The following is a 23,303-nucleotide window of genomic DNA, read 5'->3' as shown; positions in this document are numbered from 1 at the left end:
AATTGAACCCATAAGAAATGAAGCACTGACAGCATTCAGGTTATCATGGGTTTTTTTTATTTAGGTTTAAATAAAAGTGGAGGAAAACAGCAACAAAATGTCTATAGATAGCTATCTACAGCTTTTACAGAAACACAAGAAATATTGACAAAAGTTGAAGAAAATTTTCAAAAAATTTAAATACTCATTAAATATCACCAGCAGAAGTTAAGCCTGGACACAGAGCATGTTCAGATTGAAAAATAATATAGCTTAGAGAATATTTTGAGTCCAGAGTTTTATTACATTAAATGCATTTTTTTCTTCACAAATGACCCACTTAACGTAAGAAACATTCTGACACAGTAACAAAGTCTGTACAAAGCACTGAGGAATTTCATTGTGACCTTTAAGGAAGCTGGTCACTCATAAAAATGTGCTAAAACCATCAGAATATTGACTATTTTTTCATAGATTAGTTTCCTATGAGTTTAGCTTCTAATTTGACCTATAAAGCTGCTTATTATTTTACTTTTACACGAGACGCAGCTTGAAGTTCTTTGAATGTTTTTCACTATGTCCTGAGGGCTTTCCTGTCAAAGTACAAACTGCACAGACTTGTGCAGTTTGTACATGCAGATTTCTTGGATGTTACACATCCAAGAAATCATTTAACTGGTTTTGAGGAGTTCATCATGTTGCCCTATTTGTTTTTGACATGCAACAAATATCCTGCATGTGAAAAAGCCACAAAAATGAGGTCTGTTAAATACCCATCACTGCAGATCTACATATAAATATCTGTGTACATATATATTATCAGAGGATAAGCAAAACATTTACACATTTGTTCTAGATCATTTCCGTGGATGTTGCTCAGGATTTGATCTCTATGACTTTGATGAAAGGCAGGACTTTGTTGGTTGGGGATGTTGGAATCAAAGGTTTGCTGCAGAAAAACAAAACAGTGAGCGGATGTAGGTCAGAAAAACCTTGATGATGAGTTGCAAAGGAAATTGGGGGCGTCTCCTCACCTGTAAACAATTTCTGGCTTGTTTTCTGTGGACAGAGCAGGGGGGTCCTGTCCTGCCAGGAAGTGCTCCATGTGGTCGTGTAGTTCCTTGTTCTGCAAGCAGAAACAAGTGAAAAGCATTTACTTTCATTCTTGTATTATGTGCCGTTTCTTAACATCACTACCTTTTACAGAAATTTTTGCAAAACACTGTAGTTTCACAAAAACATGTATCCATGTAAAGCTTTGACTACTTAAGTGGATAAACTGACATGAATTGTACAATCTGTATGTAAATACAGACATGAAGAGTTTTACAGCTCTTTATAAAACCATTTGTACCACATTCTGTCGCATTAAAATCACAATGTTCCTGGAATTTTATGCTTTATGTGGTGCAAACGATGATTTGGGCAGTAATCAGTAGCTGTGTTTTCTTTGACCATATAATTGTGCAATTTGACATTTTGTAAATAAATTCGCTTAATGGAAACGTGCATTTTGATAAAGCATTTTGATGGTAGTCTGAGGTGTTTTTTTTTTTGGCCACATTGAAACTGATTTATTTTTTCAAAACTGCAATGGAAACACTTTTTTCACATCACACGAGTCACATGCTCAACAATGATGTTGCCGCTGGCACAATCCATGAGGAAGAAGAGACAGGAAGTAGGTGCAGCATGATAGAGCAACATGGTTTTGAATGATTTATCACGTAAACAAACTTATTCGTGTGTGACTTTAATTGCCTTTCTTATTTAATGGGAACACGGAAATTGCAAAAATTATTTTTTTTACATCAGCAAAATATTGACAAAAAATTTTGTGCACTTTTGTAATAGAAATGCAGAGTGCAACATGTGGAAAGCCTGACATCGAGTTATTCTGACCCCCCATTAAACTTCTCCACAACATCTGCTGGTTTTTATGACACTGTTTGTTGTTTTAACAATGGTCTATTGACTGATTAGTGAGTTAAATTGGGGGTATCAGCATAAAGGGGCACAATGAAATTTGTGGTTATAACGTCACACATTATGAAGCAGTCAAAGGCTGTTTGTAAAGATTACTACTTTAAAAGGTGAACAAGCCCTTTGGAGGGTCAGTGGTTTTCCCTTTGACAAAGGGAAGCTACTCACCTCAGCTTCCAGGAAAGCGACCCTCTCCTCCAGATCCATGATGACCCGATCCCTCTCTTGGAGTATTGTCCGTGAGTGCTGCAGCTGTGATACGGGCCAAAAGCAAACAAAAACTGTTAAATTCAGAAAAAAAGCAAAAAATCCCTCCTACATCAACTCTGTCTCATTTCCTCATCGCTGGCATCTTCTTTGTCTCTGTGTGCACAGTCAGCAGAGGTGGGAACCCAAAATTACATTCAAGAGTAATATGTGGACTACTCTGACATATTATTACTCAAATAAAAGTAAAAAGTAGCAGTCAAAGAAATTACTCAAGTAAGAGTGAAAATTTATTTGATAAAAATGCGACTCAAGTGTTGAGTAACTGATCAAATCATCAATCATTTAATATTTAAAAATTACCTCATCAGATAAACCAAAATGTTAACTTATGTGGAAATTTGGATATTTCAAGGTCAAAATGAAAATAATTGACATAGATATAATTATAAAATAACAAAAAACAACCACAAAAAACAACATTTACCCAATAAATTTCTTTCAATATAAAACTTGTGAAACTTTAAGGTGAATCATTGCTTAAAACAAGTTTGTTCTTCATTCAGTAAAGTTACTCACAATGAGCAGAATATCAAAAAAATTCCTCAATTAAAAGTAGTGATACTTAATAATGAAGTTAATAAAGTAAAAGTAAAAAGTTCAACATTGTAAAAATTTCTTCTATAAGTAATTTATTTACCAAAAAGTCACTCAAGTAAATGTAACTAACTCCAACTACTCACTATCTAACTCTGACTGTCAGGTAATCATGATTGAGCGCCTAAATACCTGCTCAATCATGAGGCGGAGCTTCCTCTGATGACTCTTTATCATGTCGTCGAGGTGATGAATCTTTTCCTTCAGCAAAGCCACTTGTTTCTTGAGCTCTGTGCACCTGCAGACGATGTGATGAAAAGTGATTGGAAACAACAAAACAACCATCTGCAGGTTTTTCTTCTGTCGAATTGCTACCCGAGTTTACAATGGAAGTTTCTACCAAATAAAAAATAAATTCCTACCTTTCCTCATTCTCTGCTTCTTCCTTACTGTCCTCTTTAACTTGCAGCAGCTCCGCTTCCCTCGCCTCCATCTTGTCTTTGAGGAGGCCGCTCTCCATCCTCATGCTCTCCAGCAGCCTCTGCAGCTCCTCCACCTGTTGGCACTTTTCCTCCGACTGCAGCTCCACCGCCTGCAGACGCTCCGACTGCTCAGCCAGCCGGATGCGATACTCGTTCGACTCGGCCTGGAAGTAGATAAACAATTTAACAACGTCAGATTTTTTTATGACTGCATATACAAATAATTGTATATTTTCGATTTTGGTCGGGAGAGGAGCATTTTTGAAGGAAATCAATCTTTTCACAAACTATTCGTCTGATATTACACTGTCACAACATAGGGACAGTTTTAAATTTTTTATGACTTACATACTGCAGCTTTAACACCTTATATACACTTGAATAGAATGATCTGACCAAGATGCCAATATTTGAAGGGTTAAACCTGACCTTAAGAAGCCATGCAGCGTCAGGTCTAGCGATTCAAATCACACTAAACATCCAAAACGAAACTAAACTCTCCCTTGTACTGAGTTAATAGTCAGTCAAATGAACGTGAATATAATTCAATGAAAAAAAGAAAGAAAAAAAATTCCATGAGAATGAATGATGGAGAACAAATTGATGATCTGTCTTTCCACACATGAGCCTGAGTCATCTCCTAATCAATTTAATCTGAGATCCACTAAAAGCTAATGGCCTGTCTTCACATCAGCTTCTCAGGAGGGATCTGATGGATCTGTTCACTTCCTCCTGATAGAGATGTTACTTTAATGTATCGCCGTCTGAAAACTACGTACAACAGATGTAAAGCTGATGGCATCCATTACTTGTGGTTTCCAAGCTTCCCATGAAGTCCACAGTCGCATTTCTAAACATGGTTGCGGCTTAAGCGCAGACTCCCGGCCAGCATTATCTCACACTGAAGGTTCGAGAAAAAGAGGAAACTTTAATTTAAATTCATGCATTTGTTTGAGAAATAATCGGAAATTATTCACCAGTTAACACTTCACTGGCAGAGTTCACCAGATCTCTGTTTAGAGGGGACCTATTGTGCAAAATTTACACTTTACAAGTTTTTATGCCATCATTTGGATTTCAACTGGATCTAAAATCAGCCCAAGAGTTTATTAAAATAACCGTACTGTTTTTTGGCAATAAGTTAATGGTTTTTGGGGTTCGGAAAATTATCAGTGCCAAGAACTGAAAGTTATATTTACATGTTATATTTACACCCCAGAGAAACAAAGTCACATGTCTCCAATCAGATGTTATAGAAACGTTTTAAGATGGGATTTTATGGGTGTGAGTTGTGCAAAAAATATTTTAGTTAAAATTTTTACTTAATTTTCCCAATCTAACTTTAGTTCACAGCACTATTAATTAGCTAAAGATTAAGGTGTAAAAAGGGCAAATCACTAATATGAAGACGATTTTAAATAGATTTTGGGTTTATGGAGATAAACAATCTCTTAAGCATGGCTGCAAAACGACATAAATTTTTTTTTTTTAAATTAATTAATGTAGATTTTTTTTGGCTTTCCAAGTTCTCCAGATTTTTAGATTGCAGACACAAGAAGTAAATTAGATGAGTCAGTTTTTTGAGAAAACTGTCTCATATTCAACAATGAGTGTGATGTAAAAGAACCCATTGCAAAAATGTTAGTCAAGTCTGGACAGATCTTTAACAAAAACCAATAAAGGGTGGCGCACCGGAGTATGAGTAATGGACTCTGAAGGTAATATTAATGGATAACAGTTAAAGCAGCGTGAAAGTAGCAGAGCGGTGAGTCACAGTGGGCGAGTCGAGTTACTCATTTTCTGACCTCCAGTCTGTCCCGCTCCTCCTGGTGCTGCTTCTCCATCTCCTTCAGCTGCGCGTAGAGACGCCGCGTCGCCTCTCGGAGCTTGGCGCTGTCCTCCTGATTGTCCTCGAGCTGAGAGAGTGGACGGACAAAGAGAGACGCGTTCAATCGAGTCCGATTTAACAGGAAACCGCTCTCCACATTCTTTACTGTTCTCTAGTCTTATCTCATAGGAGTTACTGTGCAAAAACTACAAAACTTCACTATAGTTGTTAGAGGGGCAGTATTATGTAAAAATAGGCTTTTTTAAATATAATTTTATTCCCTCATCAAAAACACATCTGGAGTGCTGTCTTGATTCTTTCTTGCATGTTTGAGAAACCCTTCAATCTACACAGACTCAAAAAAGAGCATTTTGAGGAAGTCAGCAGAAAAAGACGAAAAAAATACTTTGAGTCTTATCTCAATATCTTCCAAACAAAACCAAAAGTACAATGTGGTACAACCGTTGGTGTCTTCTCACCTCACCTTCTCCCCTTCACAATAAAAGTATACAGGTGTGAAATATATATATTGTGTATATATTTCACCTTATTACAAATATTAAAAGAAATACTATCCAAACCAAATTAACACCAATACTAATTTATTGGTTAATGGTACCAATAAAAGTAAATTTTTGCCATTTCATTGAATGTATAAGTTCTCTCTGGTGTTCTTCTGCTTGCTTTTGTTTTAAATGCATTTTCTTTGTATACAATTTGTTTATTCTTTTATTACAATCTATAAAATAATAAACAATGCCCTATATATTCAGTAAAGTCAAACCCAAGCCTGAGAGGATGAGATAAAGCAGGTCTAGACGTAGGAAACAGCAGCTTTTAAACAGTCTATATATATAATCTTATATCTTTAAACGTTCGCTTTAGAGAGCAGAATAATTACACTTTCCACTTTGCTCCCTGCACAGTTATATAATCTGATTACTTAGAGAAGGAGGGCAGTGCAAATTGACCCAGGTTTACCTGCCATCAACCCACACGCCCACAGTCCTGGAGATAATGGTGTGGGTTTACAGCAGCTCTTATAAAGTGCTGACTACAGCACAATGCATGAGAAAGGCAGCAGTGGGAGGCATTCAGAGGAGCTAAAACTTTTCTTTACACATGATGCATTTAAATCAACTGAAAGTGATTCGTGCCACATTTACTTATTTATACATATTAGTAAATAAAAAGCAACAAGTTGATCGATGCATTAAAAGCATTGAAGTAAGACGAGCTAACCTGAATGTCAAGTGAGACGTTGTTGTTGTTGTTGGTGATCGGTGGTTGATTGTTGGGCTTGTTGACTCTGAAGTCATTTTCTGGAACCTAAAAACAGAAACAGAGTGACCAGGTTGAAAAGGTTGTTGTCTATTTTCTATTTTTTATACATATTTTTACATAAAAAGAAAATTGAAGTTTTTGGTTTTGCTTTATTATGTAGCCAGTGAAAGCTCCATAGATGCTGGCAAAGTAAAAAAAAAAAAACACAACTAAACATAATTTTTCAAGTTTTATTTCGGCATGATTTGGCATAAGCCCCCCAAAAAAAAATAAAATAAATAAATTAATGAATTAAAAAAATAAGTGAAACAACTTTGCAGTCTGTTTTGCCTCTGGAAAATTATTAAGAGACAGTAGAAACTTGCAGCACTGACAGTATCTCCAGTGGCCATTGCTGCAGCTAATGCTAATTATAAAGGCCAAAGCACACAGCTTGGCAAATAAAAGTGAAGTTTTCACAAGTTATGGAGTTTCAAATGCCATGCAAAAGATAAAAGTATCAATATTAGTATTACTTCCAGCCAGAAGATGCATGTTAGTCTAATTAAAGTATTACTTTAAAACTAAATCTGTTTAGGGGAAGAGTAGTTTTGGGCTTATTTTAATCTTTTTCTTCTTTCCAGCAAGAAAAAAAAAAAAAAGGCGGGGCCTCCATTTTACAACATAACCAGGCGCCCTTGGCCTCGTCTGCAATTAGTTACGGCCCTGTTAAACTGTCAGTGGTTAATCTAATAAGTCTGACATAAAATCATGCATGAGGAAGAGTGTGAAAATACTGGGATTTCTAACTACAGCAGATGATATCACGAAAGGATTCCAGGAATCTGGGAAATTTTGGGATGAACAAAGATGAGGCTGAAAATCAAAACTTAATGGTTGAGGTCTGCAGGCAGCAGTGAGCTGTAAACAGACATAATTCTCTAGTGAACAACATAAACTCAGGACATTTCTGTAAGAAATGCAAAAAAAAAAAAAAAAAAAAAATTCTCCCAAAGAAAAGCAAAATATAAACCAGATGCAGCTCCTGAATGTTTGCTGCTACTTTCTGCTCTGGACTAATCATGCAAGACGGACGAATCACAAATCACTTTGTGTCTTTGTATTACAGAAGGAAAAAGGAAATTTCCACAAGTATAACAGGGAACAACATGTTCATAGCACAGATATGTGGAGCCTCTGTAAAGTCTTACAAAACCAAACCATTCTGCACATATAACAGCAGCAGAAAGTGAGTCCAGATGCTTTGCTGCTCCGCCTGCAGCTCATCTGGAAGGATTTTTAACACGTTGTGCAACAAAGACAAACAAATAACTACGCTGGAAAGAGCTGTGCAAAGTTAATATTAAATTAAGTGAAAAACAGAAACATTTAGAGCTACAAAAGCAAAGATGATCATGTTTGCACAATGTGCAGAGTTAAATAGCACAGAGGTTACCAGCTCAGCTTATACAACTAAACAAACAAAAAAAACTTTTTTCCTCCAAGAAAAAAATGTATTAGAAAATAATTGCAATGTTTTTTTTTATTTATCAACAGCTCATATCAGAAGTTTTAAAGAGTTCAAGTCTTTTTTTAAATTACATTTTTTCAGATCTTTTTCTATCTGAACTCTTTGCAAACATCCTTCCTTGCATGATTTGACTTTTGTTTCTCAGATTTCTTGTACCCCCCCCATTATTTTCAATGTGATAAAATTTCATCCGTTCAAATGCAAGTGTTGTGAAATTCCTTAAAACTTAGTTTATACGTAAAAATAAACCAAAGGCCAAACAGGAATAGAATTTTTTTTAAATATATATTTCAAAGTTTTCATTTGTATGGGATAAAACAAAATTAATAAAGTTGATGTAAATTTCTGGGGAAAATAAAATAAAATTGCAAGATAAAATTAATGTATAAACACTGAAAAACTTGGGTAAACCTTAGTGTTGGAGAATCTGATGGCACATTTTTCAATATAAACGTGCAAATATAGTGTAATAAAACTAAAATATTCTCTAATATTGCACATTATCTAGATCATAAATAGCAGATTAGATTATTAAATCAAAATATTTTGCAACATTTAGATGTCTTATGGTTTACTTTGAGGTTTTTATAGCCTGAATTGTTATAATATATAAAAAGTTCAGGCACAATTTTGAGAAAAACCTCAGAAGTTCCAACATTAAAATAAAATAAAAAAATAAAAATAAATGCAAATAAATCTCAGATTTTCAAGTTATAAATTTTGAGAGAAAAATGAAGACTAGGTTACCAAGATCTAAGTCTTAAACGTAAAAAAAAGGTTATTTTAAAAGTGCAAAACTTGTAGTTTATGTTAACAGTTTGCTTTCATTCTTTAGAGTTTCCAACATCTAAAGAAAAAAGTGATACATTTGCAGGAAAAAATAAAGCCAAAACTATCAGGACTCAAGTCTTAAACTTGCAAAAAAAAAACTTAAAAACTTGAATGTTTATTGAGATAGTGAGTCCTAAACTTGTGGTTTATTTTCATATTTCATATTTTAGACTCTCCAACATCAAAGAACATTCATGTTTCAATGATAAAGATAAAAATAAATTAGTTTGGAATATTTTCTTCACATTTCATCACTTTCCACTGTTGATTTGGTTGCAAATTCTTGTTCATTTTTTAATTAAGTCCTCATGCATTTCTCTGTATGTTTTCAGTTTACCCCCAAATTAAGCATCAAATTCACTTTCCAGACATACAGATGCAGATATAAAACAGTTGATCCTTCAGTAGGAAAAAGAAAATGAGACACTGAGTAAAACACGGACTGTTGGCTGATTCAGCACAACATTTTTTCAAGAGTTAAAAGTAGGAATCTACCTTGTTGAAGTTGCTGTTTTGTCTGGCAGCCATCTGCTGTCTCAGAGTCTTGAGGCAGTACCGCACCTACAAACAAAAACAAATGCTTTAAAAATATGTTCACTATGCACAGAAACCATAAAGGCTTTCATTTGAGCTCTGCACAAGTGATTAAATGCTTCAAGCCCCAGCAGCCGAGTTCTGACCTCCTGAATCTGAGACACTTCGTCCGTCAGCATCCTGACACTCTGCACCGCCTCTGACCGAGCTCTGAGGTAGACCTTAAAACACGAGGCACAACTATGAAACACACACTGGAAAAGCTCAACGCCACTTTAGTTCCACTGAATCAGAGCACACACTTTAATGACTTCTACCTTTTCTTCTGTGGGAGTGATGAGCGCAGCTCTTTGTTTCTGCTCGCTGGGTTTCTGAGGCAGAACAATGGCTACGCTGCTCTCCTACACTCCATGGTGGGAAAAAGGAGAAGAAGAAGAAAAAAGAGGTAAATTATCCTTCTGATCTCCGCCTCCGTCGTCTCAGTAAACGATCCTGTGTTCTCCGCTCCGAGTTTGTACCTTGCTGCTTTGTCGCTCTGGGATGTATCCTACCTGATCCTGATCGTGTAAGGGAAGTGTGAGCGTCCTGCGGAGATCCTGGAATGAAAGATGAGACGGTAAAAGGAGGTGGATGACTAAGTGGAGCGTTGGGGGGGCAAAAGATTGATGTAAGGGAAAGAAAAGGAGCTCAAAATGAAAGTGGAAGGCAGAGCAGAGAGAGAGAGAGGCGGTGGTTTTTAAGTCATAAAACTTCCCCATCACTGAAGTTCCTCTATGCAAGTCCTACAATCACACTGGAAATCTTAGCAACCCACAGTGAGGAGACTTTTCCACTCAGGGCTTGTGGTCAGCCCGCTGGAGAAAATCTACCCAGTCCACTGCAGCCGGGGCTAAAAATACAAAACGCTCTAAAACCCCCAGCTTAGTCACTCTCCACTTGGCTTTGTCTCCTGGGCAACAGCAACAAACAACAATAAAAATGTTTGTTATTCAACGGTTCATTTGAGGTGTTTATGAAAATACTAGTAGCAGCAATTTCAGTGAACAGACAGGAAATTCTTGATTAGTCTGTGTGTTGAGGTCTGTGGATGTGGACTATGGTTCGATTTTATTCATATAGCAAAGCTCACAAGTTGACAAAAAATATTTTAAACAGAAATTTTAAAGTTTTAAATCAACATTAATGTAACAAGTTTGTTTCTTTTTTGGTTTTTACCAAAGACGAAATGACAAGAAACAAAACAACAAACAAAAAAAGTATTCTTTTGGTTTCAAGGTAATCTTACTCCTCCCTCCTGCTGGGGATAAAAAAAACCCTCATCTCCACAGAATGACACTGCCACCACCATGCCATGTGACAAGTTTTGCCAATTACTCATCAATCCAATTTTCATTTTGCATTTTTATCAGTTTGCAAACTGCTTATTTAGCTCATATTAAAAATGCTTATCCTTGTTTTAATTATAGTTTAGAGCAGGAAAAGCAAAGTTTAGTCCATGAGAGTTAATATCCTGCAACCTTTAGATGAATCCCAACACACTTGAATCAAATAAATTGTTTATTAGCACAGCTGCCTGCTGTTTAAGGAATTAAACTATTTGTTTGGCGATACTGTGGAGACATTATTCTACAATCAAAGCCACTTTGTCATATTTTTCTTTCTGAGCATCGTGAAGAAATTTGCTACTTGTTTCATTTTACAAAGGAAAGGTGTGGTAAAGTGAAGTAATGGGAGAACATTTAAATGTGCACGTAAGCGCTTCATTCATTGAGGATGTAACAAATAAATTAAGATAATCAGCTTTTGGTTGCATTAAGTGAATAGTTTAAAAAACTCATCTTAGCTAAAAAAATAATGATGTCAGTTAAAGTTCTTTAAACACACCTGACCCTTCAGTCCCCTCTGAAAGCAAACAAATGCTTCTTTTATTGCATAATCTCCAACAGGACGATCCATTGAAGTAAGAAAAGTATGACATCAGAGGCTGCATTTGATTTTTATTCAACTTTGGAGGTAAATCAAATCATTTGTCCTTTGTAATAGTGAGTAATACGAAGTTTTAAGCATTTGCATGAACGGGTAATCTCCATGATTCATGAAAATACTTAAGTAAGAAAACAGACGGGCAACGGTGGTACACAATGAAAACAGGAAGAAACAGAATTGCATTACATAAGTATGAATCAGACAAACGGGGCAAATTATCAAAAAAAAGCAAACATAAACTAGAAGAGAGAAGAAGAGATTGTAAAAAATAACCATCTCTTGGTTATGACAGCATATTTTGCAATGTGAGCAAGTAATGTGTCAAACTGTGTTTTATTTGGTATATTTCAGGAATTCAGACTAATAAATGAGAGCAGCTTGTCTCTACAATAGTCTTCACTAACTTGTCTATTATTCTAGAGATGTGCTTCATTTTGATAGTATTTGCACTTTTAAATGCCTGAAAGGACAATGTGTCCATATACAGTACCTTAAAGTATGTCAAGACAAGCACTAAAAACTTTTGCACTAAACTGATTGTCCATACTTTAAAATATGGTGAAATAGCAAACAGTCCTATTTATGTTTATTTAAATTAATGGAAAGTTTTATTCTTATTTGTTCTATTTTTTATTTATAATCCACATTTTTACCATTTCATTCATTTGTTTTGCCTCATTATTTAGCTACAAATTGTAAATCACTTGACAGATTTCTTTTCCAGTTGTGAGTTTGTGTGCGAGAAGGAATATATTTGCAGTTTCCTCATTCACTTCATTTGAAGTACTTTTCTTGTTGTTCCTTTGTATTAGATTAAAATGCACAAATTCTTGCTTTTATTTTGTCAGAATTTTATTTTTTTTGATTCCAACCATTGCATGTTCTGGGATTGAACATGTTGCATAAATGAACAGACCATCATGCGACTGCTGTTGGTTATGCAAACGGGACATGAATCCTAGCCAGCATGTCTTTCAGTCACCCTTATGGCATTTACTGTCTTGCAGCCGTAAAATGCAGGTCTACTGCAGAAATAATTCGTCACACACTGTTGCGGAAGTATACTAAACAAAGTCGCACGGTGAATCTTTCTGAAACAAGATCTTACGAAAGTATGGCAGCTTTGCTTTGCTTTGATATTAATCCTTAACGGCATCTACATGGAGCGTTAAGATCCATAAAACAGCAAAATCACCTAATACGGACTGTTACAAATGTTTTTTTTAAACCAGTAACACCACATGTCACAAATATTTAGCCACTCCTTTCCTGGGAATAACCACAAACTGTATCGTGCTTCCTACTTATGAAGACGTGCTGTCGGAAAACTTGTTTGTGTTCTTTCATCGTGCCATAATAAATACAAACCAGAAAATACCAAGTAAAAATGATTTGGATCTTCCTGTTAAACGCTTTAATACGTTTGGCTTTTCAGCAGAACAGCCTCCTGCTTCAGATTGTTAAGATAATAAGATAAGTACACATTTACTGGCTCATCTTAAAAACCCATCACTGGATGAAACAGACATGTTTGTCCAAGTCATTCTACAAAACAGGAAAGAGAGGAGAACACACAGTTCATCTAAAGGCAGATGTATAGACTAAGGGTGGGCATAAATATCATTGACTGTGACAAATTTATTATGATAGTTTTGATTCATTGTTATACTAATAAATTTCAATAAATGCCGTCTAAAACCTCCCAAAATTATGTGGCTTGTTAGATTTGATTTAGTGACATAAATCATATGACTGGTGTGGTTAGAGAATAAGCATTTTCTAAAAATAGTATTTGCTCTGTCATGCGTATTAGTTGGTAAGTAAATGTGTGAAAAATCTGTTAAGTATGGTGGAGGATCTGTGATGCTGTGGGCTGGTTTCTCTTTTAAATACCCTGGAAATCGCATTTGAGGGGATGACATCAGAAATACTAAAATACCAGCAGATTTTAAATAAGAATCTGCTGGATCATCAGGAAAGCAATTGAAAATATGCAATTAAATCAAGACAGAATGGTTATTAAACCATTTTAATGTCTATATCAGATCAAAACTGAACCTTAATAAAACCTAGTAGGAGAGCTGAAGAGAAAACTCACGTCTCTGCCGCCATAATGACAAAAGTATAAAACTGCAGTTATAATTTCTTCACGTGGGATTTTTTTCTGTGTAGTTTATTTTTTCAGTTTGAGATTAAACTACTGCAATAAAAGATGGCTGCACTTTAAGGATTTTCTCACAGCTTTACCAGGAGCGCCACCAAATGCTCTAAATCACACAAGCAGAGCCGCACGGCTTAATAGAGCAAAAAGCAAAACATGAGAACATCTTGTTTTCTACGTCAGCAGCCTGTTCTCTCATTTGCATTGTACTCGCAAACAAACGGCTTGGCTTGAATGGCAGGTATTTGTGTATAATTATGTTTCTGAAAACCATCAGCTCCGAGGTGCTGACAGGCGGGGCGAGGTTCATTCCTGATCTAAAGAAGCGACAACTCCAGTCTTGAGAGCTTCTCAGTCCTATGGGCAGAAATGATCCAAGGACAGACACTCCCTGAGAGATGATTAGAATGCAAAGAAATCAGTAATCGAGCATTAACCTTCTGTGGCGTGCAGGGAAAGGTGTTTGTCACAAGCGCTAAACATGTTAATTAAACATGCTCACTGGTAATTAATATAGAAATGAGCAAATTGCTGTTATGTTCTAATGCTAGCATGCATCTACTTTAAGGTGTAGACAGATAAAGGCTAAAAACTGAAAGACAAAAGAGCACAACTAAAGAGCCACAGATGGAAGAATGAAGAGCATCAACATTCTACCATCAGCAAGAATGAAGACGCTGAATTTCAGAACAAACCTTAATTAGTTTCTCCTGGATTACAATCAGAAATATTCAGAGACATCCACCCATGTGCAGAGAACATCGCCTAAAGTAACACAACAAATTCACATGTAGAGCTGTAAAATGTTTCAATTTCAACAATGGCAGGGCCTTACAGAAGTAGTCATACCTCTTTAAACCTTTTCATAATTTGTCACGTTACAACCACAAACTGTATTTCATTAAAATTTTATGCAACAAACACAAATCGGAAACAATAAATATGGAAAATTTACATGCAAAATAATCTGTGCTGCAGAAAACTAAAGTTAGCATAGCATTCCCATAGTGACATATGGTGGTGGCAGCATCATGTCATGCTGACAGACCCTGCATTCAACTAGTGGAACTCATTGACTTTATAAACAAATACAGATAAGTTCCTACATAGTTTTTCTTTAAAAAAAAAAAAACCTTTTTTTCTTACCATCCTACAGCTGAACCATGTTAAAACAATCAAAAGTTTTTAGCAACAAAATTCTCCAGTTAAAGGAAAAATAGAAATACAAGCTTCTATTTTGGATATTATGCATTTGTAGAGAAGTCAGTGCCTCGCCGCACGTCACTGCATTTATTTATTGTATGTTGGTCCATTGCATAAAAAGAAAATAAAATAAATTTGAGTGTGGTGTTGTAACATGACAAAAGCTCAAAGGGTATTAATACATTTGCAAGCATACCACATCTAAAGACCTGCAGCTCTGTTTGTGTAGCATAATGTAGTAGATTATTATAATAAAAATGTTCCTTACATCTGGCTACAGCTAAATACTTCCTTTGATCTCTACATGCATCTTCTCTCTGCTTCATGGGCAAGTGCAGACTTGGATCTCTTAAATAAACATAATATGTTCCAAGTTTTTAAGTGTCTGTTCTGGGCATAAATATGCAAATGCACATCTGCTTTGACCTTCTGGGCTTGCCCATGCAGCTCAGGGTACATTTCATTTCCATTTCTGCGGTTCTCTCAGCCCGTAAAAAGGCAGAACAAAGCTCAGATCTACTCAGGCTACCTCCTACATGATGGTGCAGGCTTGCACAAAATCATTTCTCAGGGCGAGATTGAATCTTCAGGTTAATTAAACTTAAAGAAAACAGCTTTGCTGATAACATCAACCCCATTGGTTCCAGCATTTTTCTCAACAATGATTGATTTTTCCCTTATAAGCTTCAGAACAAAATGACTTAATGAATATATAACAAAACATTGCTACAGTTTATGCAGCAATTCAAAAAGTATCTTTCAATCTGTTTTCCAATAGAATTCCATTCAATTTATGAAATATTTGTTATTTTTATGTGTTTTGGAATAATACATAACGCAAGTTTCTTAAGGACTAAAAAGTAGGGTATGAAAGAAATACACTAAATCTTGTCAAGTAATTTTCGTCTAGTTTCTAAAAAAAATATCTTGGTCAACTTGAAATAAGATAAAACTAACTTTCATGTCAGCAAGATATGAGGTTGTTTTAATATAGTAATTTCTTACAATTGCAGAAAAAGTACTTGTTCTGTTGGCAGATGATTTCACAAGACATTTTTTCCATGTTGCAAGTACATTTTCTGCGATTTTAAGGAATTATTGACTTAAAACAAGCTCTTACATCTTGCTAAAAAGTTACTTATGAGTTAGTGTCTTATTTTAAGTGTAATAAGATACCAAACTATTTTGGTAAGACTAAAATTTCTCAGCAAAATTTTGCATTTTTGCAGAGTATAAATGGTAACATATCGACCGTTTGCAAATGCGTCATGACGGTAATGACGTGAAAATACATCTTCAGTCAGAATGTTCTTCTGTTTACTTTTGTAATTTCTGAAATATATTTCCATGGAATAAATTGTATTTTTGGGTAGATATGGAACTCAATGCAACATTTTTCTGTAAAATTTCCTTTGGTGATATATTTAAAGGATACAGAGGAACTTAGAAAGCAACAAAGAATAAAATAATCTGGTTTGGCCTTTCAGCTGAGCGGTAATGAACCCTGAGGGGGAGTGTGTTCTCATTCATTGCTGTCCTGCTTTCAGCATTCCAGACAAAAGAGCAGGAGGATGGATCAGTGCTTCAGCTGCTTTACAGATTCCAACTTGTTTTTCCACTCCTACTTAGTGATTTTTGCTATTAGGAACACCTCTCGGAATCGGGAACACTTGGTGTAAATGTAAATAAGACTTGTTTTCTTCATCAGCTCATCTGCATTCACAAGAACAACACCCTTTCTAAGAAAAAATGAAAGTGCCTTTCTTCAGTCAAGACTCTCACTGCAATCTGTAAATCTGTCCAATAAAATCTATAATTGCCAAGAGGAAAAAAAGTTTCCCCGTTTTAAAATTTGTGTCTAATTGTAAAGGATTATGGGAGAAACAGAACTGCCAAGCAGCTGGCTGAAAGAAGGCGACCTCACGTTTCTCTTGAGTCACAAGAAAGACAAATTATAAAGTCTAGAAATATTTCAGATCATAAAAAATGGACAACGAACCCCCTGAAAAAAGAGAAAAAAATTGGACAGGAAAGACGCCGACTGCAGTTCAAAAGTGGAAGGGCAGTCCAGATAAATTTGCTAAGTAATGTTTGAAAGATGGTTGGGGTTAGTCAAGCTGGGCTTTTAAAGTCTTTCTTTGTCTGTCTGGACAGACCATGAGATTAAAAAAAATAATAATCAAGTTTTCTAAATATTTTCTATGAGTATAAATAATCAGCATTTTCTAAACTCAAGTAGTCATAAAGGAAATGTTCACCAACCTCCAGGATGTTGAACCTAAAGAAGCACCACATAAAACTCTAATTAAGCATTTAAACAGCAGATTGTTAATATTGTTTGAGACTAAGGATCAGCCTGTCCCGACGGAGTTTTATAGATTTATTTCTGATTTCTTAATGTCTGTGTCATTAGATAATACAAACATCTGCTCCCTTTATAACAGTCAGTTCCATGTTATTAGACTCCTGTTCTCCATTACAGCTGCTCATCATTTAGGAGATGATCTCACTTTAAAGATCAATACTTTATACAAGGAGTCATCTACACAAAGCATCAATCAATGCACAGGGCCAATAATTTGCAGAGACAGACAGTAAGTAGCATCACCTTAGAGTTCACAGACGTCTGCAAGGTTCATTTATCTCCAGCTACATCTCAAACACTGGTTTTATGACTGAGCAACATGACTACACATGTTACAAATGGGTGGAGAAGTCATACAGTACTGAAACAACTTTATATCAAATATTTTTTGCCCAACATGTAAAACGGCTTATATGACCAAAAAAAGGGATTAAAAATTATTTGTACCTTTTTTTTAAATAAAAAATGCCTCAAGCTGGATAGATTCATAAAATTCAAGATAAATCTATTTAAAAAAAAACATTGAAATATTAAAAAGCAAAAAAATAAAAATAAATAAATAAATTGTTCATCTCCCTCCACAGACATAAAAACCCCGCCATAAAATACTTTATCTCAAAGAGACACTATCATATCTACCTGAGCAGATGAAGCAATCAGACTCTTCCCAGGCAGATGTGATCCGGACCGACCGCGTCTATGTTGTGACTAAGCTTGTGCAAAGTCACGGTTGTCTTGCCTTACAAGGCTGGGTGAGGCACTTCCAGGCCCAACCCCGTCCCTGCGCACCGTTTCTCCAGACGGGGAGCTACTGTGCCAGTCGACTCTAGCCTCCCCTGCAGGACTCTGATGACACATGCACAACGAAAAGAACGGGGAGAGACATTCCCTCTGCCTGGATCATAAACAGCCAATGACAGCTTATATTAAACTCAAGGAACATTTTAATAGTTTAAAGGTGACCTATTATGCAAACTTGAAGAAGTTTGGATAAGTCTATTTGCTGTAGAAAGTATACTCTTTAAATTTTTATTTGTTCTTACAGTTCTGCCTATTTGAGATGTTTTATTTGATTCATTGAAAATCAAATAAACTGCTGATCACACCACTCAACATTTACACTTACACATAAAAATAACTGCAAACGAATGCGCAATTAGCATTAGTAGCGCCTCCTGCACAACCAGCAAGATTACGGTGAGTGGTTTCTGGATGGTAAGTCAACAACAAAACACTTCTTGCCATCGTACAGCACATACAGTGATAAAACCAGCTGACCAATGCCACATTTACACTGGAGCATGAAGTGACCCAATTCCAATTTTTTGTTAAATCATATTTTTTCACATTTACAAATCTATGCGACTTGTATGTGATCTCCACTGTGAACTTCAAACGACCTGAAAGTGTCTTACATGTGCATCAGAGGGCGCAACAACGTCACACACAGAGAGCATTCTCAATGTTTTGAAAACCGCCATAAAAAAAAAGAAAAAAAAAAAGTGCTCAGTGTTTGCGGAAGTAAACCTGGATGCCAACAGTGAAGCATACCTTGCTATTTTGAAGTTGTTGCCCGACCAGAGCCAGCACATTAACAGCTTAATCCTCGTTACTGTCCGCCATTGTTGTTGTTGTTTTTCTTCCCACAGAGTAGTGACGTTTAGCGAGTGTCTGTGACGTGATCCTGTGACGTTCAGGATCTGGCCTTTCAGATTCAGGTCAAATTTGAAAAGATCGTATCCGTATCGGATATCACAGTGGCCTGGGTCACATTGGGGGAAAAAATCCATCCTGAGTTGTTCAGACTGTCATGAAAAGATCAAATACAGATACATTGTCAAAAAAAAAAAGAATAAAGGTCAGTTTATGGGTGAAATTTAAAGCAGGGACTAGCTAAAGCTGCAGTCAACTACAACACACGTCCGTGTAAAACTCGCCTCCCTGTTGCTGACTAGTTAACCGCTAAGTCAGGATGTCATACAGCTGTTAATAACAAAGTGTGTGACGTCATAATTCTATGTTGCTGATTAAATAAAATCATATGGTTTTATTTATACTTGTCTTGACAGATATAGCCGTCAGTTCGTGCTAAGCGTATGACGATCTGACAAGGTATGCTGATCTGACAGAACACCAGAGGATTTTAAAAAGGCTCATTTTCCAGACACCTAAAAACATGAACTTATTCCCAAAAACCAGCTGGGCGTTTTGTTTTTAAGAGCTTGGGTTTCTTTTAGAAACAGTAGAGACCCAAATGTAAGTACAAAAATGGGCAAAATGTAAATTTTACATCTCCTTCAACATCCAAACTGAAGTTTTATTATTTAATTGAAGCTGTCCATATCAGTCAGAGCACTATTCACAAACCTCCTGTGAATCCCGAGTTACGGAGGTGATAAAAACTGCAAAAGGACAAAGCCGTCGTTCGTCTGCCAGACGGTGACATTGGTAGGTAGCAGCACTCTGAGGAATGTGTCATGCTGGTTACATAACGCTGATTAATGAAAAGTCTTTATATAACAGTTTCTGGTTTGGTGCAAAATAAACAAAACTGTGCAAATAAAACTGACTGAACACACCAAATATGTTCATGTTTGTCTGCGCTTGCTGTCCTTACACACATTTAAGCCAACAACACAAAGTGTTTGCTTAAATGGGAGCCATTTATAGGCCTAATCAGGGGAGTAACGAATAAAGTTTTGTCATGGAAATTAAATTAGTTCACTATATTTGCAATTAATTCAGCTAAAATATATTTTATGATATCTTTTAGCAAATTAAAAATGTTCATTTAAACCATAAGTTTGTTTTTGAAAGGAAATTCAGCTTTTCACAGCAAAATAAACCCCACAAGAAACCACTAGTATTTTTGGTTTCTAGTGCAAATATTTTAATACCCATAAAATTAGACAAAGCTACGCCCAAGTAACATTTCGGCAAAATATCTGGGCTTGTTTTAAGTAAATACTTCCTTAGTATTGGTGAAAAAGTTTCAGTTCCACCACCAGATTATTTCACTTGTGGGAAAAATGTCTTGTTATAAATGAAATAATCTGCCGGTGGAACAAGAACCTTTTTTAAAATCAGGAATACAAACATTAAATGTTGGTCCCAGTTTTTGCTGATAATGGATACGAGCTGATGTGTTGATTTAATAAATCATAACTATTTATTTACTTAAAACAAGCTCAGATATCTTCCTAAAAAGCTACTCGTTAGTTAGTTTTATCTTATTGTATGTATAATTATATTTTCACTGAAAACTAGACCAAAAAATACTCGGTAAGATTTTGTGTATTTGCAACGTTTAAGTGTGAACAACTCACAAATGAGAAGTATCAGGAGGGAAACAAAACCGTTCAAAGGCTCTGAAGGACAACTGACACTAATAAATAACTCAATCAAGTCAGGGACAATAGCCTCAAAAGCAACAACAGCTAAAGCTCTAAAAGAATATCCACTTTCCCAGAAGGAATACTTTTAAGCCAAAACAAAGTATGCACAGGCTGGAGAGAGGATGAATACTTTAGGCATTTTCTGCAGATGCCTAGATCTAACAGCTTGAGACGCTGCGTCTGTTTGGAAGAAGAAGAGAGGTGAATAACCCAGAGACGCAGAGTGAATCATGGTGACTTCATTGGCTCTGGGCCTGGGAATCTTGTCGAGTTCAAAGTAATCCAGAAGAAATGAAGACTTCAAACCAAATATGTAAAGCAGTCAGCACTAAACTCTTTCGTTTTCCAACATGAAAAAGTCCTGAAATAAATACTTGTTGTTAAATAGGTGCAGAAGAAGACATCAAGAAGGTGAGCATAATTTCAGGAAATTAATTAATCTGAAAGTCAAGGATGAAGAGAAGACCATAGTCCTTGCAAAAAGGTAATGAAATAAGGTAACACTTTATTTGAAGAGGTGTGCATAAGACCGTCACAAAACATGAAGTGTAATTCGGTAAATAATGGCACTTAATGCAAAGTTTACACTTTTAATGCAACTGTACATTAAAAGTGTTTAGGAAATCTTGCTGAAAATGCTAAAATCTTGAACAATTTTACTTAATTTTGTCTAATACTTTAACAATTAACCACGAATATCTGAATAAAATGAACTGTGACACCAGTATTATAATGAAAACCTACCAAATGTCCAACAGTTGTCTGTACATGCCGTTCTTTTAATAAAAATGCACATTAAATGTTTTTTTTTATTATTCCTGAGTGACTCACATATTTGTAGTTGGAACTGTTATTTCTTGACATGCCAGCAGTGGAAACATGTCATTTAAATGTTTGTTTCACACATAAAAAGGACCTTCAGTCTGATCTCTTTATGACGGCCATGTAAATACACTGCACAGTTGACAGTAAACAGATCAAAATCCAGCTAAGCTATTTTAATAACATCCTAGCATGGAAAATGATAGGCCTCCTCTGCTTGTTTCTCACGCTATGAGAGAAGGTGCTTCAGGACTGCGGCTCTACAGCGGAATATGGGGAAAAGTTTCTCGTTCGAGATATGAAATGGTCTGAGTTAAACTGTAAGACTTATCCACTTCATTACATCATGAAACAAACAGGGTTCACCTGACAAACACTGCGTGTGTGTTCACTAAGGCCTGCACTTCCTGCATTGCGTCTATATAAACATATTTTGTTCAGTCATGTCTCTGGTCCTCTTGGCACGCAGCATCATGATGGGAAATAATGCAATCCGTTTCTCTTCTGTCTTTACCACACGTTGCGAAATGTTTAATCTTTATCTGGCAAAGTCTCTTTGGTGTTTTCTTTTTTTTTTTTGATGAAGTGCCATTTGATCATCACATAAACGCCTAAGCGTGTTCCAAAAAAAAAATGTTCGATTGCCAATCTGATGATGCCGTTTCTTTTTAACTACAGGCCCAACAGGTCTCGGCACATTCTTACCGAGTAAGCAATTCGGTAAAATGTCAAGTCAATTGTTTTTCACAAAAGATTGACTTAATGAAGTTCTGGAGGGTTTGAAACAATAAAAAGTGTTTTTAAGCGATAAATAACACCCACAGGGTGTTCTTTGTCCTTTTGGCATGTTTCAACACATTGACTCATATCTATTATCACCAAAAAGTGGGACAAACATTTAATCTCCGATTCCTGCTAAAGTTTGCCAAACCATCTAAAAACAACTCAGGATGTTAAATATGTGAAAGGAATATTTGTTTTGCACAATTAAAATGTGCAAACAATCGCTTTACTGCTCTATGATTCAATCGTTTTTCATTTGGAATATTATTTATGGCTGGTTAATTACATTCAGCTGTTGAATAAATAGATACCTTTTTCTCACTGTTTTATGTTAATTAAAATGGCAGAAATGTGTGTTTTAAATGCTACAATAACAAGAGAGAGAAACTGTCGCATTTATCTATGATCATATCTAATTATTTGTGCATTTAAATCTGACATTTACATCCATTTTCTGAGTTTTCTGTGTTTGAATTGCATGATTTGGGTCAAACCATTTGGGTTTTCTTACTTAAGCCTCTTACAATAGTTTTCTGGAGTTCTGGCTCAGTCAGGCTCACAGAACTGGTGCAGCTGATTCAGGTTTGTAGGCCACCTCACTCTCACACACCTTTTCTGATCTGCCCATAAATTCTCTATCGGATTACGATCAGGGGTTTGTGATGGCCACACCAAAACATTGACGTCGTTGTAATTAAGCCACTTTGTCTGAATGCTTTGCGTCCAATTGGAAGATCAATCTGAGTCCACCCTTTAACTTCAACATTATTTTCCACATAATCTTCATTTCTTCCATTGATTTTATGAAGAGCACCGGTTCCTCCTGCAGCAAAACAGCCCCACAACATGATGCTGCCACCACCATGCTTCACAGTTAGGATAATACAAGCATCCCAGTTCTTCCTCCAAGTGCAACGAAGACCGAACAGACCCACTTTAGTTTCATCAGACTACAGGAAATGTCTTCAAAAAGTCTTCAGGCTGAATGGGTGGATTGAAATAAAATGGAAGAATGGACACACAGCAAAACCTTTTTACATTCTAGATTTGATTTCCACGTAAATCTGGAAAAAAATTACATTTCAGACTTTGACTGTTGGAACCATATGAATAAAACTAAACCATTTATACACAAACAATACAATCAAATATTCTAGATTTTAAAAGTCCTGACATCAGTTGTTTCACTTAAAACTAGCTCATAATATAAATAAACATTAAATAAACAAATGTGCCGTACCATAATTCTGCCAAACCTCGTGCTATCTGAAAAAAATCCAACGGTTTCTGGAAGGGGAGCCGTTGCGCTTTCCAGTCAATGTCAGGTTATTACAGTAATTTCACTCCCACCGT

At 35.9% G+C, this 23,303-nt stretch overlaps 1 protein-coding gene across 6 annotated transcripts in view; it reads right to left on the bottom strand.

The window, feature by feature from the left end:
- Positions 1 to 34: 34 nt before the first annotated feature.
- The window catches only part of tuft1b (tuftelin 1b), a 28,319-nt gene continuing 5,050 nt past the window's right edge, over positions 35 to 23,303 (bottom strand). Inside the window, exons 1-12 of one of the 6 annotated variants that reach the window (XM_055053694.1) lie at positions 17,590 to 17,657; positions 9,754 to 9,831; positions 9,538 to 9,636; positions 9,382 to 9,456; positions 9,197 to 9,262; positions 6,319 to 6,405; positions 5,054 to 5,164; positions 3,189 to 3,412; positions 2,959 to 3,064; positions 2,131 to 2,214; positions 1,014 to 1,105; positions 35 to 928 (exon numbers count right to left, since the gene is read on the bottom strand). In XM_055053694.1, coding sequence (XP_054909669.1) covers positions 856 to 928; positions 1,014 to 1,105; positions 2,131 to 2,214; positions 2,959 to 3,064; positions 3,189 to 3,412; positions 5,054 to 5,164; positions 6,319 to 6,405; positions 9,197 to 9,262; positions 9,382 to 9,414 — 876 coding nt within the window. In that variant the 5' untranslated portion in view covers positions 9,415 to 9,456; positions 9,538 to 9,636; positions 9,754 to 9,831; positions 17,590 to 17,657 and the 3' untranslated portion in view covers positions 35 to 855. Of the gene's footprint in view, positions 929 to 1,013; positions 1,106 to 2,130; positions 2,215 to 2,958; positions 3,065 to 3,188; positions 3,413 to 5,053; positions 5,165 to 6,318; positions 6,406 to 9,196; positions 9,263 to 9,381; positions 9,457 to 9,537; positions 9,637 to 9,753; positions 10,396 to 17,589; positions 17,658 to 23,303 lie in introns of those variants that run through there. The other 5 variants (XM_055053695.1, XM_055053692.1, XM_055053690.1 and 2 more) reach the window with 5 other exon arrangements.

The sequence above is a fragment of the Poeciliopsis prolifica genome, unplaced genomic scaffold, assembly GCF_027474105.1.
Source record: "Poeciliopsis prolifica strain line A6 unplaced genomic scaffold, Auburn_PproV2 SCAFFOLD038, whole genome shotgun sequence".
Taxonomy (NCBI): domain Eukaryota; kingdom Metazoa; phylum Chordata; class Actinopteri; order Cyprinodontiformes; family Poeciliidae; genus Poeciliopsis; species Poeciliopsis prolifica.
This window is presented reverse-complemented; position numbering and strand designations above follow the sequence as displayed.